The following is a 17,478-nucleotide window of genomic DNA, read 5'->3' on the forward strand; positions in this document are numbered from 1 at the left end:
GACCTGAGCTGAAGGCCAATGCTTAACTGCCTGAGCCACCCAGGCACCCCTGCCTGTCCCTTTCCAGGCTGTACTTTGAGCTCTCTCCATCTATTCCTTGAGGGCAGGGACCATCTCTTTTTCAGCTTCGTGTCCCCATCATATAGCACAGTGTCTGACACTGAGGAGGAGCTCCCTAAGTTTGTTGAAGTGCAAGAGTTCAAGCTTGGTGCAGAGGGCAAAAAGAAAACTGAGAATGAAAAAAGTTTACCTCTACTTAATACAATGTGACAGGGTAGTGTTCCTGATGGATGTGCCTGAGTGTTGTGAAGAGGCTCTCTTAAGGAACACTCCTGCAGGCAACAAACGCAAACATGATCAAATTTAGGCTGGTTTAGGTCTCTCTCTAGGAGTCCCTCTCCTCTCAACTCTCCACTGACCTGAATTTTGAAAAGATTAAAAAAAAAAAAAGAAAATGAAAAATGAGGAATAAGAGAATGAGTTATACTGGAAGTGGAATGGGGATAAAAAAGTACAGTGAGGAGTGGGGAGGTTCAACTTTCAGGTTTCTGTCGTCCAGTGCCTCCAAGGATCACCAGGGCTTCCTTAGCACTTAACTTATCAGAAAAACAGGCAAGCTGAAAAAACTCAGGAAGCTGGAGACAAGGAAGAATTCACTTAAGAATGAGATGGCAAGAGCTAGGATTGAACACCTTTCACACAGTAGTGAGTTAAATCTCTAGGATGTCAGGCCAGCAGTCATGGTCTCCAGGGGGCTCATGCCTCCCTCGTTCTCAACTGGCTTCCTTCTTCCCACCTCCAGAAAATGTGTAAGAAGCACCAGGTTTCCCCATTCAACTAGTGGGAGAAATTCTCAGTTGGACTGAGGAGTAATGGAACTCTAGGAATAGGAAAGCCTCTACAAGGTCCCAGAAGTAGTTCTCTGGAAGGAGCACACACAAGCTGGCATCATTTACCACCACTGGCCCCAGAGGCCCAGACAATAACCCTAAGGACTATGGGGTTAGGCTTTCAGCATCCCACTCGCTCCAAATTCATCCCAAGTTCCACTTCTAGCTTCTTTCTCATGAAGCCCAGACGTCAGGAGGCCGGGTCTGTTGTCCAACCAGGCAGGAAAGGATAAGAGATGCTTCTCCCTGTGCAGGAAGGGAATTAGATCCAGGCCTTCTGCTTCCTGGATCTTTTTCCTGTGGTCCCTCGGGACCCTAGTGTCCAAACTCTTAGATTCTCAAGGCACTCCCTTGGGCCTTGGGGCAGGATTCCCATTCTCTGCCTCTCCATCTCCCTGGAATTTTCCACTGCAGCTGCCTCCGCTCCCAGACACCCCTCCCTGGGCAAAATTCCCGGCTCCCTCCGCCTCCCCTTCCTAATCACACCTCATTCCCACCCCCAGCCCAGAGGCCCAGCCCACAGTTCGGCCCACTCCCCACGCTAACCCCGGTGGTCCCAGTTTGAGAAATGGGAGGCCAGGCCCTTATACGAGGGTGACAGGGAGGGTCCCAGGCTCTCTCCAGGGCTGGGAGAAAGGACAGTGGAGGGGCTGGTCCCCTGTGGGGCTGGAGTGGGGGGAGTGGCCCTCCTCAAATCCCCATATAAGGCAGGGCAAGCAGTTAGACTCCTGGATTGGCTGATTCAAATGAGCATTCCACCTGGCAACAGTGTTTCTATTGGCTCTCAGGAAAAATAGGAGGAAGGTGGATGGAGGTTGTTGGTAGCGGTGATGGGGGGGGAGGGGAGTGGAGGTGACCGGAGTGGGGGGCGGTTACCAGGGCAACAGGGTAAGAGCCCAGCAGGGTGTCCGAGACGGCAGGCGGGGCTCGGAGGTGGAGAAGGGGAAGAGGAAAGGAGGGTGGGAGGGAGAGGAAAGAGACTGACGGGAGGGAGCGAGACAGGAAGACTGGGTGGGGGGTAAAGGAGAGGGGAGAGGGAGAGAAATGAAGCAGGAGAGTACAGAGATGGAGAGGGTCAGAGATCGCTAAAGACATGAGTGAGTGAGTCAGAGAAACAGACTGAGATAGAGATGGAAAGATCTCAAAGAAAGATGATCAGAGTCCGGCAAGGAAAAACCTGGGTGGGGCTCCAAGATTTTTGAAGAGATGCAGACTGAGAAACTGATAGGAAGAGTGGGAAAGAGAAATTGGGAGGTGTGAACACCATAGGACAAAAAGATGGCATATTTAAGCACTCAGATACCAAATGATGATGATTGATCAGTGTGTCTTTCTTGTTAAGAGAATGAAAATGATAAGACAAATAATGATAATGATAGACAAATATGGGAGGGCACACACACCAAGGATATCTTTTTCCAAACCCTAGCCTTCCACTCCATCCACCTTCCTGACCATTAATACACCCAGCTCCTGAAACCCCCAAGCTTCTCAAAATGATCCAAAGATACTGAGACTGCAGGCCAGGAACTGAGGATGAGTGGAACGGGGTGGGGTGGGAACTCCAGACCTTGCAAAGGAGGCAAATACAATCCAGAAAGGCTGGGGAAGATGGCAGCAGAGGAAAGAGAAAAGCAAAGAGAGGGAAAAGGTAGATCAATCAGGACCTGAAGAGAAGAATTGGGGGAAATCTTCGAAGGGTATAGGGCCAGGTGTCAGACTCGAATGATACAGGAACAGTGTGGTCCCGGACAGGGGGGAAGGAGATCAGAGATGGGACGGTTGAAGAGGGGAATGAGAAGTGGAGAAGAGGCAACAGAAGAATGAGAGACGTGAAGGATAAATGGTTGTGAGGGAGGGGTCTGGGTACAGATGAATGAGCAGGGATGAAGAGAAAAAGACCAGGCAAAGACGAGTGAGATGAGATGGGCGAATAAGAGCGGTCCAAGATGGAAAAGAATGAAGGAGCCTGGAGGGCCTCTGACTCCTCTAGATCTCCAGAAAGATCCAGGAAGGGAGGAACCCAGGCGGGTTCACAAAAGTCAGCCTCGGGCAGGACAGAGGGTGGGTTGCCCTTTTGGCCCTCCCATCCCCTCTTAAGGCCACCCAGAGAAAGGAGATGCAAGACGAGAGGGGAAAGCCAGCGTGATGTGGAAGTATCCCCGCCACCCTCTTCCTCTTCTTTAAGCTTTTGGTTTCTCAAATACCTGCCCGGCCTCTCCATCTGTTTTCCCACCCCATCCCTTGGCAAAATCTCAGGGTTTCTTGGGGGTGGGGGTGGGGAGGGTCAGTAGGATTCTGGCCATCCCTCCAGTCCGCCCCCAAAAGACAGACTCCACTTTCGCAGATAGTAGGTCGGGATTCGGAGAGGTCCCTCCCCGCAGGAACCCCACCCCTTCCCACCTCCTCGCCCCACTCCCTTCTCCGCGACCGTCAGTCTCTCCATTTCCCCCTCCTGGTCCTGTCCTCCCTCCCGCCTCTCGCGCGCTCCCTCCCCTCGCTTTCATCCTCCTATCCCCACCTCGCCAACCTCCGCTTTCATCCCCCTCCCCTCTCCTCTCCTCCCCGCTCCCGCCAGCCCCACCCCTGGGAAGCCCCTCCCGTCGGGCAGCGCCGCCTTTATAAGCGGGTTCCCTGCCCGGGGGCGGCAGCGGCTGGTCGGCGGCAGCTCTGCTGGTGCGGGGGCGGCGAGCCGAGGACCGAGCGACCGCGGCCGGAGCGCGCCGGCCACCGCCCGCACCGCCCTTCCGCCCGCCCTCCGGACGGCCGCAGCCCTGCGGGTCTCCGCTCCAGACCCACCCCCGCCCCACCCCGCGCGCCTCTGCCGCCTCTTCCAGAGACCCAGCTTGCTGAGCGGCCGCCGCTGCCGCTGTCGCCGCCGCCGCCGCCACCGCGCCAGGTTCCGGCCGCGGCCACCCTCCGCCGTCCAGGGCCCCTCCGTCCCGGCCCCGGGACCCCGGCTCCCCGCCAGCCCCGGCCCCGGCCCCGGCACCATGTCGGAGAAGAGCGTGGAGGCAGCGGCCGAGTTGAGCGCCAAGGTACGGGCGGGGACGGCGGCGGCCCGAACCCGGCGCGACCCCCGGGCTCCGCACCGTCTGGCGCCCCACGCCGCCCCCGACGGCCCCACGCTGCCCCGGCGCCGGGTCCCGGCGGACCCCACTCCGCCCTCCCCACCCCCTCCCTCCCCTGCCCGGCGCTGCCTACCCCGCTTCGCGCGGCTCCCGCCAGCGCCCTCTAGCTTCCTGAGCGCGGCGCGCCGCGGCTCGGGCCTCGCCGCTCTGCCCGCGCCCGGCCCCCGCCGCCGTCCCCACCCCTCCCCGGCTCCGGCTCGCGCGCCTCTACCCCGTCCGCTTCCCGTCGGAGCGCGCCGCGGCTCACTTTACCGTGCCCCTCCCCCGCTCCCTCTCTCCGCGCCCCGTTTCCCCGTCTCTCCTTCCAGTCTGACCTCACCTTTCCTCTGCTAAGCGGTTTGACATCCTCCAGAGTAAACAGGACTCTCCCGGGAGGTTGCTCTGCTCTCGGGCCCCTCCCCTCGAGGCCCAACCGCCTCTTGCTTCTCTCGGACGGCTACTGCCTCCGTCTGTTTTCTCCTTCTCTCCTTTCCTTCCGTCTGTATCCATTTCTTCCCCCATTGGCCTTCAGCTCTCTTTTCTCTCCATAGCCTCCTCCAGCCTCTCCCCCTCCCCCCGCTACACACACTTAAAGAGTCTTGGATTCCTAAAAATCATGAAGGGGGCGAGAATCGCTTTCGAGAAAGCTGAAGCTCAGCGTTGCATGGCATTGCATCGAGCCGTCCTTGCTCTCATCGGCTCCCTTCCCTGGCCCCATCCCTTTGCCCTTGCTTCTCTTCCAGCCTTCCTCTAATTTCCCTAGGGAACCTGCTGAGTATCGCTTTGGGAAATTAATTCGGCCAGCGTTTGGGGGCTGGGAGCCCGACTTTGGTGGGGGGTGGGGTTGGTTGTTGAGGAGGTCACAGAGGTCTCCTAGAGGCCCCCCGAAGTGAAAGGGGGCCACCAACGGGATTAAAGGCAGTGGCAGAGAGGGGCTATGTGTGAGAGCCGATAAGGTGTGCCGTGGGGCCCTCCGGTGGGCTGTGTGGTGGCATGTGACTTCCCTGAGTAGGTGTCTTTGTATGTCTGAAATCCAGCGAGTGTGTGGGACTGCCCGTGTCAGTTACATGTGTGCATGTGGAGACGGGGATGTTCTGGAGCCATGTTGCTGCTTTGTGAGTGCCGAGAGGCTCCACTGCCCTCTTGTGCGGTCTCGAGAGTGTGTGCCAGAATGCCCAAACACCGGGCCATGTGTCTCCGGATCTCGGGGGTGCTTCTCTGTTGCCGGGCATGTGAATCGGTGTCAGCCTGTGTCAGCGTGTGGGCCTGTGTTGAGTAAATGAGGCCAGAGAGCTGCTTAGCACAAGACCTCGCTCACATACCCTCCTGGAAAAGGGATCATGGAAGGACAGTGACCAGAAGGACGGGACAGGGGAGGAGAGGGCCCGGCCCCTTGGACTTTGGTCTCTGGTAGGCTCCCTCCCTCCCCGCTCTAGAATTCTCCCTCCCTCCCTCTGTCAGCCTGGATGGGAAACTCAGGCCAGGGCAGCACAGACCTGGTGCTGGGGCCCCCAGAGAGAAGCCGACCAGCCCCTGGCTCTCCAGGCCCGGCATGCAGGGGAAAGCCCACCAGGTGGTAGGAATGCCCTATGGACCATGTGGCCAAGAAATGAGGACAGGGAAGTGGCAGGAAGAAACGGAGCTAGAGTGAGAGAGGCCTGTGTCCTGTGTTCGCCTTAAAGGGAGAAGGGAATTGGGTGTCCCTCCAGGTCAACCATTCTGCACCAACCCCTACTGCTGTCCCTGATCCTGGTCCAGAAAGGACACACCCTCCAGGGTGATCTACTCACACAGAAAACTTCCATCCAGGGCACCTGGGTGGCTCAGTTGGTTAAGCGACTGCCTTCGGCTCAGGTCATGATCCTGGAGTCCCTGGATCGAGTCCCGCATCGGGCTCCCTGCTCGGCAGGGAGTCTGCTTCTCCCTCTGACCCTCCCCCCCTCATGTGCTCACTCTCTCTCATTCTCTCTCTCTCAAATAAATAAAATCTTTAAAAAAAAAAAAAAAGAAAAGAAAACTTCCATCCACATGGAATCAGATACGCAGAGTTGTCACCAACACCAGATCAGATCACACAGGGACATCCACAGTTGATCGGCGCCTGCCATGGGCGCTTGGGGAGGGGGTTGGGAAGAGGACTGGAATCTAAACTGGAAGAGCCCGTGTGGTGTCCAGAGAGAAGGGACCCAGGAGCGTCCCCGTCTGCTATAGCAGAATGGGACATTAAAGCTGTGCCCACTGGGCTCCTGGGGTGAAGGAGGGAGGGTACTCCAGACAGGTACCTTCTCCACCTACCATCTCATCTCATCCCAGCCCGGACGCAGACCTTGTTTGTCTTCATCTACCATGGCCAATACCCTCTCCCTTCCATGTTGCCTTTATCCTCCTGTACTGCCATTCTCCCTGGAAATGGTTACTTCTACCCTTCTACCATGCCAGTGCACACACCACGGGCACACCACACCACCCGCCGGGTGTAGGGAGGAAGAAACTACTCGAACTGGTTTGGAGTAGGTGTGCATCATGCTAGGGTGCTCCTCTGTTCCCATCGTGTTTGGCCACGTAGGAGCCTGAGGAGTAGGGGGACACACGGACAGAGAAACAAAGGCATTCGAGGAGGCTGAGGGGGAAGCTGGGAGAGATGCCCAGGAGAGAGAGTACTCAGGAAAAGGCCCCAGAGGTAGACAAAAGGCAGAGCAGGGCAGGCAGCGGGAGGGGGCAGGCCAGGAAGGCGGAGGGACCTCAAGAGGGGGTGGGGCATCGGGCTGTGAGCAGATGGAGGGGATTTGCTTTGCTGAGCTGAACTCTTCAGCCCGTGAGGTTTTGGAGAACTTGATGGGAGTGATGAGCAGTGACGTTGGCCGGCCATTCCTGTGTGTTCATCACTTTCCCTCCTCCCTTGAGTCTTGGGGATGGTGTCTGGTCCCAGCCCCCTTGTGGCCTTGTGGACCCTGGGACCTCTCTTCTGCCTCTGAGCTGCTGTAGCCAACTCATTCCTTCTCACAGTCCTCTTAAGATCACTGCAGAGGGAGAACGGGGCGAGAGGGACCGGCTGCGGCTCATTTGTGGTGACAGGAAGGTGACCTCTTTCTCTCTTGCAGGACCTGAAGGAGAAGAAAGAGAAGGTGGAGGAGAAGGCCAGCCGAAAAGAGCGAAAGAAAGAAGTGGTGGAGGTGCGGAGGGGTCAGGTGGAGGATACTCGGAGTTCCCCTCCACTTACCTGCCGGGGTGGGGGGGGGGGTGGGGGGGTGGGGGCTGGGTCCTGCCTCCGCTCTGGCCCCTCCCACCCTTAGGTCCCGACGCCCCTGCACCCCTGCCATTGGTGGTGGTGGAGGCACGCGACCAGCCTGATGCCCCTCCCTCGCCCCTCACCCCCTCACCCCCTCACCTCGGTCCCCACAGGAGGAAGAGAACGGAGCTGAGGAGGAAGAAGAAGAAACTGCTGAGGACGGAGAGGAGGAGGATGAAGGGGAAGAAGAAGGTGGGGAGGCGCAGGGGAGGCTGGGCTCAAAGGAACAGAGTCAGGGTGGGTTTGAAGACCTGAAGCAGGGCTGAGGGCGACCACAGGGGGTCTGTGCCAGAGCTTCCTGCCCTTCCCCAATGACCCGTTTCTGGCTCCTCAGATGAGGAAGAAGAAGAAGATGAGGATGAAGGGCCCGCGCTGAAGAGAGCTGCTGAAGAGGAGGTTTGGGCTGGGTTGTGGGGCCTGAGGGGCTGTCAGGGATGCAGCAGGGGCTGGGAGCCCTTTGGACTTGGACCTGGATCCCTGTGGTGCACGGGTGGGGGCTGGAGCAGGGCAGGGACAGGGGGAGGTCCCTCTCCCATTTTGCAGCTAACCCCAGCTCTCCTTCCACAGGATGAAGCGGATCCCAAGCGGCAGAAGACAGAAAATGGGGCGTCGGCATGAGCCCCCTGCCAATGGGCTGGGGGTGGGAGGCCCCTCCGGGCCTGGAGGTGGGGGTGAGAACAGACGAGTGCAGCCACTCTTCACCTGGCTCCTGGCTCTGGACCCTGCACCAGAGCTGCCACCCTCTTTGTCCCCAGCCTTTCTCATGTCCGCCTCTCCAGACACTGCCCCTTCTATCCTCACTCTGCCATTGTTCCACCTCTTGACCTGCTCCATCTGAGCTCCCCAGCTGGTCTCCAATCGCTCCTCTCCCTGACCCTGCTCTCTCCCTCCCTCCCCGACCCCTCCTCCGGTAGCCTCTCCTTCCTCACTCTGCATCCCAGCCTCCTGTCCTGTCCATCCCTACCCTGCCTGATCCCTGGGTCTCCCTCAGATCCCCTTCTCTCAGACAGCGCCAGGCCGGGGTGGGGCCAGGGTTGGGGCCGAGCCCCACAGCTGCCCCCCTCCCCTCTCCTCCCCTTTTTGTATAATTTAATAAAGAAACGGTCGCGCTTCTGTTTTTAACCTGTCTCCTGCTTTCCCGGGGCAGGGGGAGGGGGGTGGCAGATGTCACATTCCATCAGGACCCTTGCCTTCTATGAAAAAGCAGCTGTACCCTCCTACCACCTACCACTCAAGAAGACAAGATCAGCACTCCAGGGGTGGACATGGAGCTCGCAGCTTCTTTGAGAACTAACTTCTTTCCTGGTTTTGGATTCTTGGGGATGCTCCTCCCCAGCAGAACACACACACACTTCCCTGCTAGCCCACACCAGGTCTAGACACTGCTGAGCCCAGTGGAAAGCTACCAGCTCTTGTTGTGCTGAACCAGGCAAAGAAGTAGCCTCAGAAACAGGAAGTCCCGCCCTTGAAGTGGGAGAGGGCTGGGAGGCCTGGGTCTCAGCCTCCTGGGACCTGGAGAGAGAGTTGTCTGGCATCAAACGTGTCCACCTGGTAGTGAGGAAGTGAGCGCTTGGTCAGGCAGGGGAGAAGTCCGGGGCCTCTTGTGGGTCCCAGGTGTGGTGCAAGTTCTTGGCACCCATGCTCCACCTCTCTGGGCTGGGCTCCTCTGGCTGGGTGGGGTGGGGAGCAAGAGTTCCCTTCTCTCAGACTTCTTCCCTAGTTCTGTCTCAGTTTTTCTTGAGTTTGATCTCTGTTGCAGGATTTCTGCATTTCTCCATATCCCTTGCCCTGTTAGTTCAAAACCTCTGGATTGGGAGAAGCTGCTGAGTACACAGTGGTCTTGAACTGGATGGGTGTGTGTGTGTGTGTGTGTGTGTGTGTGTGTGTGTGTGACTCATTGACCCCACCATTCTTCGAGAGGACATCCAAAACTCACCCAGAATCTGGACTACAGACACACCTTTTGGCTTCATACTCCATAACTGACCTTGGTCAATTAACCTCTGAGTTGCCTCAGTTTCTTCATCTGTATAATGGGGGATATCAGATTTCATGAGTTACTATCTGTAAAGTATCCAATACAGTCCCTCCACCCCGTATCTTCACTAGTATATAGTGAAGGCTCAATATAATGTAGCTTTTCTTTTTCTGAGGACTTGGGGTGCCCCTCCCCAGACCTACCATCTTTTAGGTCTGCTTTATTCCCAGGAGCCATGGGATGGGTGGGGAGGCAGGCTCATGCTAAATGAAAGTCCTGGGAGGTTAAGGGAATGACGGAGGAGATGAGTACCAAGGGAAGGGCTTGCCAAGAAAATGTTGAGACTGGAGCAGCAGCTTAGAGGTGGGCAAGCAGGTAGTTCCAGGCAGAAATGGCTTGGAGAGAATGCAGAAGGTCCGCGGGAAGAGGAATAGTCAGAAGGGTGGGGGAGGGTTCGGCGGGGACACCCAGGACCGAGGAAATAAACAAGGGGAGCGCCACCACAGAGGTGAAGGGTAATGCTGCTGGGAATCAACCCCCTCAGACTTTCCACTGCGAAGCGAAACCGTGAGCCTTGGGGTGTGTTGGGGGGGGCAACGGGGAGGGGAAGTGGGGAAGGTGGAGGGAAGGCAGAAGGACAGGGTTGTGGGCCCTGGGAGCAGTAGAACTGCCTCCCAGCTCAAGACAGCCACCTTGCCTCCACTCTACTCTCTGCCACTGCCCTGCCCATTTGCTGGAACCCCCCGACTCCCCCCCCCCAAACTCCTGCTGCCTGATCTGGCCAGCTTGCCTCTGGATTCCAGCCCTCTAGTCATTGGTTCTTCCCTCTATCTCCAGGTCTCTGTCCTTGTCCCTCTTCTAGATTCCCTTCCTCCACCCCATATCTTTGCAGAACTCTCTTTTGTCCATCTGTCCCTCCTTTCTTTCTGACCTCTTCCCTTTGAGGGGCTCAGGGTGGCCCAGGCCTAAGGGAGATGTGGGAGGCTCAGTTCCTGGTTCTTCTGCTTCTGCAACTGCCGTGGGTGGCTCCAGGTAAGACGGGGCTGACCCTCTGGGAGGGCTGCCCTCCAGACCCATGGGTGGGGGAGGGGGTGGTCAGCAGGGATGTCTGGACCTCACAGATGCCAAGTTCCTTGGCTTGGGTGGATTCTTCTAATGCCTTGCTTGGGGCAGTCTTTCTGCCCCCAAAGCCTCTTGTCAGTCTTCCCGTTGGGTGGGGAAGGGACAGAAACCCAAGGTCTTCCTCAGCCCCGTTTCTCCTTCAGGTAACTGAGGCTCCTTCTCTACTCCTAAGTCTTTTAGCTCACGGCCCCTCCCCTTGGCCTCTTTTTTCCTCCCCAGTGGAGGCTCCAGGGTCTGGGACAGAGGTCCGGGTGGTGTGGGCCCAGGAGGGGGCTCCGGTCCAGCTCCCCTGCAGCCCCACAGCCCCTCTCCAGGATGTCAGCCTTCTGCGAACCGCAGGGGTCACTTGGCACCACATACCAGACAGGTATGCACCCCTAACTTGGGCAACAGGACCCCCACATCCAACAGCAGTGGCATCCAGACTCATAACCCCAGGCCCAAGCTAGCCCTCTGTCTCCTCCCCTGAGCTGTCAGTCCCTCTGAAGCCAGAGGCTCAGCTCCCCCGCTGCCTTTCCTGTCTTTCCTCCGAGGCCTGCTCCCCTCACACCTGCATCCCTTCTACACCTGCCTCTCCAGAGAGTGGGTGGCGCTGGCCCGACCCGAGGGGAGACGGGGATGAGGGCGGTTAGCGGGCCAGAGATCTTCCTTTTGGGTGCCTTTCCTCATCCTCAAAGTGGGGTTGGACCGCCTCTTGCCCCGGGCTTGTTACCCCTCGCATTTCTCAGTGCCGTCCCTCTCTCCCGCCCAGCGGTCCTCCGGCGCCCGCGCCCAGCCTGCGCCCCGCCGCGCCCTCCGCCCGGGGCCCGGGTCCGCGGCGCTACGTGGTGCTGATGCTGGCGGCCGGCGGCCTGCGCAGCGGGAGGCCCCCCCTGCAGCCCCGCGTGCAGCTGGACGAGCGCGGCCTCCAGCGCGGGGACTTCTCGCTGTGGCTGCGCCCGGCCCGACGCGCCGACGCCGGCGAGTACCGCGCGGCCGTGCACCTCCGGGACCGCTCCCTCGCCTGCCGCCTCCGTCTGCGCGTGGGCCAGGCCTCCAGTAGGTGGGGGCGGGCCGCTGGGAGCGGGGCTGGAGCCGGGGCGCCGCGGTCCCTGTCGCCCCGGGAGGCAGGAAGGGCCGGGGCAGGGGCTGTGCTTCCCGGGAGGCGCCCTGGGCCCCGCCCGAGAGCCCCCGGGAGGGGAGCGGGAGGGGGTGGGGAGCAGAGTGGAAGGGGCGCCCCCAGAGAAGCACGTGTGTGGGGAGAGGACCCTCTGGAGAGACTGTCTCACCCCTGGAGCTCCCCTCCGCCACGCACCTGGGAGTGCCAGGATGGAGGAGGGGAGGCACCCCTGGGTTGGGGGGAGAGTGCAAGGCTAGAGTGACTCCTTTCAGACATCTGTAGCTCAGGGGGTGGGCTGAGTGGGGATCCTCAGGCAAGGCGTGGAGAAAGGGAAGGGTCGACCATGTCAACCAAGTATACTGGAGGCCTGGGGGGCGGGGGGCGTGTGCAGGGGAGGGAGGCAGGAGATCCCGAAACATCCATTTTAAGCACCTCCAGGTACCAGGCACTGGACTGGTGGGGGTTGGGGAAGGGGGGTTTGCGGGCGGTGGTCGGAGGACGGTTGGGGAGGAGAAGACAAGTGTTGGCGGTGGGGCTAATCAAATCTTCTTTATCCGTGAGCAGTGACTGCCAGCCCCCCAGGGTCCCTCAGGATCTCCGACTGGGTCATTTTGAACTGCTCCTTCAGCCGCCCTGACCTGCCAGCCTCTGTGCACTGGTTCCGGGGCAGAGTCCCTGTTCACGAGTCCCCCCATCACCACATAGCTGGAAGCTTCCTCTTCCTGCCCCAAGTCAGCCCCTCAGACTCTGGGCCCTGGGGCTGCATTCTCACCTACAGAGATGGCTTCAATGTCTCCCTCACGTACAACCTCACCGTTCTGGGTAACTCCTCCAGTCTGCCTTCACCCTTGACCACAACCCCTCTCTGCCCCCCATCACCTCCCCCTGTCTTATGGGTCCCCAAACCAGGTCTCCGGCAGCTAGCGCCCACTGTGAATGCTCTGGGCCTCATGGCCCCACTCCCTTTTACCTCGCACTGCAACCTTTCAGCTGCCTTCCCCACTTCTGGCTTTTCCCTGGGCCATCCAGCCTCACTGGGCCACCTTTGGCCTCCTGGTGGCCCGGCCCACATGAGGGGCTCTGAACATCCTCAGTTCATCCACATTACTCTGCTCCCTTGCACTCTTCGGAGCTGGACCACCTCCTTTGCTCTTCTGCCTCCCGTCCCTGCCGCCCCAGTGCTCCAGCCTCTCTGTACCTCCCCCTCTCCACTTCAACTTTGGCTTCTCCTTCTTTCCCAGGTCTGGAGCCCTCAGTGCCTCTGATGGTGTATGCTGGAGCAGGTTCCAGGGTGGACCTACCTTGCCGCCTGCCCCCCGGTGTGGGGACCCAGTCTTCTCTCACTGCCAAGTGGACCCCTCCTGGGGGAGGCCCTGACCTTCTGGTGGCTGGAGACCATGGCAACTTTACCCTCCAACTGGAGGCTGTGAGCCAGGCCCAGGCTGGGGCCTACACTTGCCACATCCATCTGCAGGGAGAGCAGCTCAGCGCCATGGTCACTCTGGCAGTCATCACAGGTCAGCCCCAGGTGGGAAAGGATGAGCTCCCATCGCAGGGGAGCTGGGACAGGGAGGGCAGGCCGGCGGGCCAAGACTGGGCAGATCCGCCTCATGATACAAGGCCACCGTGTGCAAGTTGCAGAGGCTGCCCTGGTGGCCTCCTCTTTTCTCGCCCCCACATAAAGAACTGAAACTGAAAATCTCCCCTGAGTCACTAGGTGAACATTCCACTCTCCTCTAAGGGACTCCCCTGCTCTGAATTGGGAGGAGGGTCTGAGAAGTTAGAAGGAGAGGTGGCAAAAGTTTGAATGGTTCAAAAGAGGTGGACTCTATTTCTAGAATCCTCATCTACTTGGGGACCAGTGCTTGGCTTAACGTTGCAGGAAGTGGCTTGGATTTGGGAGGAGTTAATAAATCAGTCCTTTGGTCAGCAAATATTTACTGAGCAAGGACTGTTTTTTTGGTTTTTTTTTTTTAAGAGAGTATAAAACAAACACAGAAAAAACAACAACAACAACAAAAAGCCAAAACTCAGAAAGCGTGTGTTGATGGATTGGTAACTAGGAGCCACAACAGCTCAGCTATGTCTGTAGTATTCACCTGGGGTCACTAAACAGTAGCACCTCGTAGTAGGTGCTTAATAATGTACATTGGTTGAGTGAATCAGTGAGTACACTGACAGGTCATACATCTTCCAAGGGCCAATGCTGACTTTCCACCTGCTCCAGGATAGCTCTCCCTCGATGTCATACCCACACCCCAGCCTCACCCCGAACCCCATCCTTTCCTCACACCACGTGTCCTCTTGCTGACTTAGCCTTTCTGTCTGTAACTCCACCCGTATCCCACTCCCCTGAAACTTGGCCTCCTGTTTCCTCCACATCCAGTCAGCCCACAAAGCCTCCCAACTTTGTCCGTCCTAGGTCTTCTTGAGGGTCCGCTGTTTCCGGTTAGTTGTCCAGGCTCTCTGCACGACAGCTCACTGGGAGAGATTGTTGCCCCTGTAGAGAAGGAATTTCTCAAATCACAGGCCTGGGAAGTGCCAGCCTCGGGGTCTAAGGTCGGGTGTCTGTGTTGCCAAATCCTCAGGTGGCTCCACCACTCTGCTCAGCTCAAGATCCTTCACCACTGGTGTCCTCCTACCGGCCCTCTCTCTCACCGTACAGCTTTGAGATGCTCTGTCTGTAGACGGATGGGTCAGTTCACTACTCTCTGAACATTCAGAAAAGGGGGCAGAGTTCATTCAGGGGCCACCTCAAGGCAGGGGGCACTGATGTGAGCCAAGTCATGGAAACAAAAAAAGTGCAAGGTGTATTGGGAGGGGGGCAGCGCACCTGACTGATCTTGGGGTTTCTGAGCATTTGAGTGGGAAGTCGTGTAAAAGAATCCAAGATGGTATTTGTTACGTGATCCTTCCGGGCCAGTTTGAGTTTGAACAGTCCCGGAGGGCAGTAGAGAGCTTGGAGGCTGTTAAGCTGCAGAGGGATCTGCCGGGAGCTTTGTCTTGATAAGATTGATTTGGCCCTGACCCCGATCTCCTCCCCTCAACCTCACCCAATCAGAGCCCAGGTGAGAGCCTGAGTGCCGGGCGATTGAGACGGGGGAGTTGAATCTATGGTTTCAAGTAAGGGGGTCGGGCCCCCAAAGATCTCTTCCCTCTGATTTTCTCAGTGACTCCCAAATCCTCTGGGTTACCTGGCAAGCTGAGAAAACTGCTTTGTGAGGTGACCCCGGCGTCGGGACGAGAGCATTTTGTGTGGAGCCCCCTGGATAAGCAGTCTTGGAGAGGTTCCCCGGGACCCCGGCTGGAGATGCAGGAGGCCAGACTCCTCTCTCAGCCCTGGCAGTGCCATGTGTACCAGGGAGAGAGGCTTCTCGGGACAGCAGTGTACCTCACTGAGCCGGCTGGCCCAGGTCTGAGACCCCACACATTCCGGACCAGTTGTCTTGACCCCACTTTCCAGACCGCTCCCCACCCGCATTCCAGATCTTTTCTTTCTAACCTCCGACTCTTGTCCAGGCCCCAACCCACTGCTGTCATTCATTAGCTAATGATCCTGGATAAGTCCCTCAACTCTGGGCCTCATTGTCTGCGGCATGTACGAGGGTGTGGCAAAATACCCTTCCAGCTATGACCCAGTATCTAATGCTATACTTCTTCTGTAGGTGCCCAGAGCTCTGGGAGGGCCCCAGGTGCCCTGAAAACAGGCCATCTCCCTCTCTTTTCCATCCTTGGTATCCTCTTTCTGCTCCTTTTGATGACTGGAGCCTTTGGTTTTCACCTTTGGAGAAGACAGGTGAGCCGGGGACACCCCTCAGCCCCCACCGGCCACTGGCTTCCCCTCTTTTCAGTTTTCTTTTCTTTTTTTTAAGATTTTATTTATTTGACAGAGAGAGAGGAAACACAAGCAGGGGGAGTGGGAGAGGGAAAAGCAGGCTTCCTGCTGAGCAGGGAGCCCGATGCGGGTCTCGATCCCAGGACCCTGGGATCATGACCTGAGCTGAAGGCAGACGCTTAACAACTGAACCACCCAGGCGCCCCTCTTTTCAGTTTTCTGAGTGCTGTCTGGCACCCCTTCCTCAGGGAAGATGACCAAGGCAGACTCCTCATCCTGCCTTGAGAGCCCCCCTCTTCATAAGCCTCTCCAGGGACCTCTTGTGCTTGAAGGACCCAAGGGAGGCTTGAAGGGGCTGAGAAAAGGCCTGGGACCAGAAGGGGAGGGCAGGGGCCTGGAAAAGAATAGACTCATTCAGTATCCTCCTTATTGTCTTTCCCTTCATCCTTCTCCGCACCCACCCTCCATGTCTTCCAACAGTGGCGTCCAAGAAGATTCTCTGCCTTGGAGCATGGGACTCACCCACCTCAGGCTCAGAGCAAGATAGCGGAGCCGGAGCCGGAGCCGGAGCCGGAACCGGAGCCGGAGCCGGAGAAGCTCTGACCTGGAGCTCAGGCAGCCCGCAGATCTCCACAACTCAGTCCAAATAAACTCCCTGTCAGCAGCAAGCCTGAGTCTGGCTCTTTCTGTCCAGGAAAGGTTCCTGTGTCTGTCCAGGAAAGGTTCCTGTGTCTGCCCAGCCTCTGGGGGCTCCCTTCTCCCACCTCAGCCTTCCGACCTACTTTCCCCAGCCAATCTCTCTTATCTTCCTCTTTTCTGTTCCTGGCCTCTCCGTGATTCTTTCTGCCTTGGTCTTTCTCTTGCTGTCTCTCGCTCTCTCTCTCCCAGGTAGTCGTTTTTCTGAAGCTCCAAAAGCCCTCACCCCTTACCTCTACAGCTCTCTTCTGCGTCCTTTGCTCATGTTATGCTGGCTGCCCTGGTTTCCTTTGTATTTTTGTTCCCCTGGCCCACCCCACCCCACACTTGGCTCCATTTCACATTGTCCTTGGCCCTTTTGCTGCAGTGCGCGCGCGCAGACACACACACATACACACACACACACACACAGAGGAGCCCTGTCATGTCACGTCCTCCAGGGGATCAGGTCTTGTGACCTTTCTGGGCAGCTGGCTGAGGTTCCTGCTTGCCTTCTCCCCACCCCCACGTTCCCTGGCTCTGGGCAACCTGTGTGGTCCCAGGCACGAGAACACACTGCCACCCAGTGGCCACTGTTTGTCATGCCATGGGAGGTCACTGGGCAGGCGGGGGCAGGCTGGAGGAGACCAACAGCGCAGTGGTCCAGGCGGGCCCAGATCCCTGCGAGCGGGCACCACCTCTGCGGTGTTCACTTTGTGCGCTCCGCGTCTGAGTGTGCACCAAGCAGCGGTCACGTCCCCTGGGCACTCTCCAGGAGAGGGACCGAACCATGCCCGCCTCAGGACACAGAGCCCCGGCCCTGGCAAGGTTATGACCCAAGTCTGACAAAGGGGAGCGCTGCGAACAAAGGGCCCCGTGGTGAGAAAAATGGCCAGCAAGACAGCTGGTTGTGGCACAGCTGTGGGAGTCCAGAGACCTGGCTTCGGATCCTATCTCTGCTGATGGGACCAGAGCTGACCTCCTCAGCCTCGGTTTCTTCCTATTAAGTGGAATAATGATAATGACCCATGAAAAGGGGTTGCTGTATCAAATGGTCAAAGGGCTTTGAAAACTGAGGTGCCCCCGAGTATATGATGTGCTTGTCGGGTTCCCCACTTGTGAAGGAGGTAGCCGGCCCGTTCTGGTCACGCCAGGAAGGGTACCCAAGTCCCACAAGCATACCTGCCTCCCTCGTTGTCTGTCTTTGTCTTGGAAAGAACATTCCCCTGAGGCATGCTGACTGTCCTTCAGCAGAGCACACACACAGCTTTGGCCCCCAGCACCACCACCCCCACCCCCCGGGGAAACTAGACCTCCATCTGCGATAGGCGCAGGGCTCTGGACTCAGCTGCACACAGCTCTGCCAGGGAATGTTAACCCTGGACAGGAGGAAACAAAGATTGGAAGGGAGTGGGAGTGAGCCTGCAGGAGCAGGAGATGCATGGTGGCAGACACCCTACTTCGTATCCCACCGAGCCTG

At 58.1% G+C, this 17,478-nt stretch overlaps 2 protein-coding genes across 5 annotated transcripts; both read left to right on the top strand.

Moving 5' to 3' along the window:
- The first annotated feature begins 3,038 nt into the window (after positions 1 to 3,038).
- PTMS (parathymosin) lies at positions 3,039 to 8,411 on the top strand. Its single transcript, XM_081818924.1, has 6 exons — positions 3,039 to 3,046; positions 3,328 to 3,928; positions 7,102 to 7,173; positions 7,403 to 7,481; positions 7,624 to 7,685; positions 7,857 to 8,411. Exons 1-6 carry the CDS (start codon positions 3,039 to 3,041, stop codon positions 7,905 to 7,907), a joined length of 873 nt encoding a protein of 290 aa, XP_081675050.1. The 3' UTR covers positions 7,908 to 8,411.
- Positions 8,412 to 8,551: 140 nt separating this feature from the next.
- LAG3 (lymphocyte activating 3) lies at positions 8,552 to 15,991 on the top strand. Of its 4 annotated transcripts, XM_081821128.1 has the most exons (8): positions 8,552 to 10,299; positions 10,609 to 10,756; positions 11,141 to 11,427; positions 12,053 to 12,310; positions 12,730 to 13,005; positions 14,659 to 14,901; positions 15,154 to 15,284; positions 15,804 to 15,991. In XM_081821128.1, the coding sequence occupies exons 1-8, from the start codon at positions 10,242 to 10,244 to the stop codon at positions 15,924 to 15,926; spliced, it is 1,524 nt and encodes a 507-aa protein (XP_081677254.1). In that variant the 5' UTR covers positions 8,552 to 10,241; the 3' UTR covers positions 15,927 to 15,991. The 4 variants fall into 4 exon arrangements, with proteins under 4 accessions (XP_081677254.1, XP_081677251.1, XP_081677255.1 ...); XM_081821125.1 differs by having other exon boundaries at positions 8,552 to 10,756; XM_081821129.1 differs by lacking the exon at positions 14,659 to 14,901.
- The last annotated feature ends 1,487 nt before the right edge of the window (positions 15,992 to 17,478 follow it).

Source organism: Leptonychotes weddellii, chromosome 5 (genome assembly GCF_054177405.1).
Source record: "Leptonychotes weddellii isolate Sample4059 chromosome 5, ASM5417740v2, whole genome shotgun sequence".
NCBI lineage: Eukaryota > Metazoa > Chordata > Mammalia > Carnivora > Phocidae > Leptonychotes > Leptonychotes weddellii.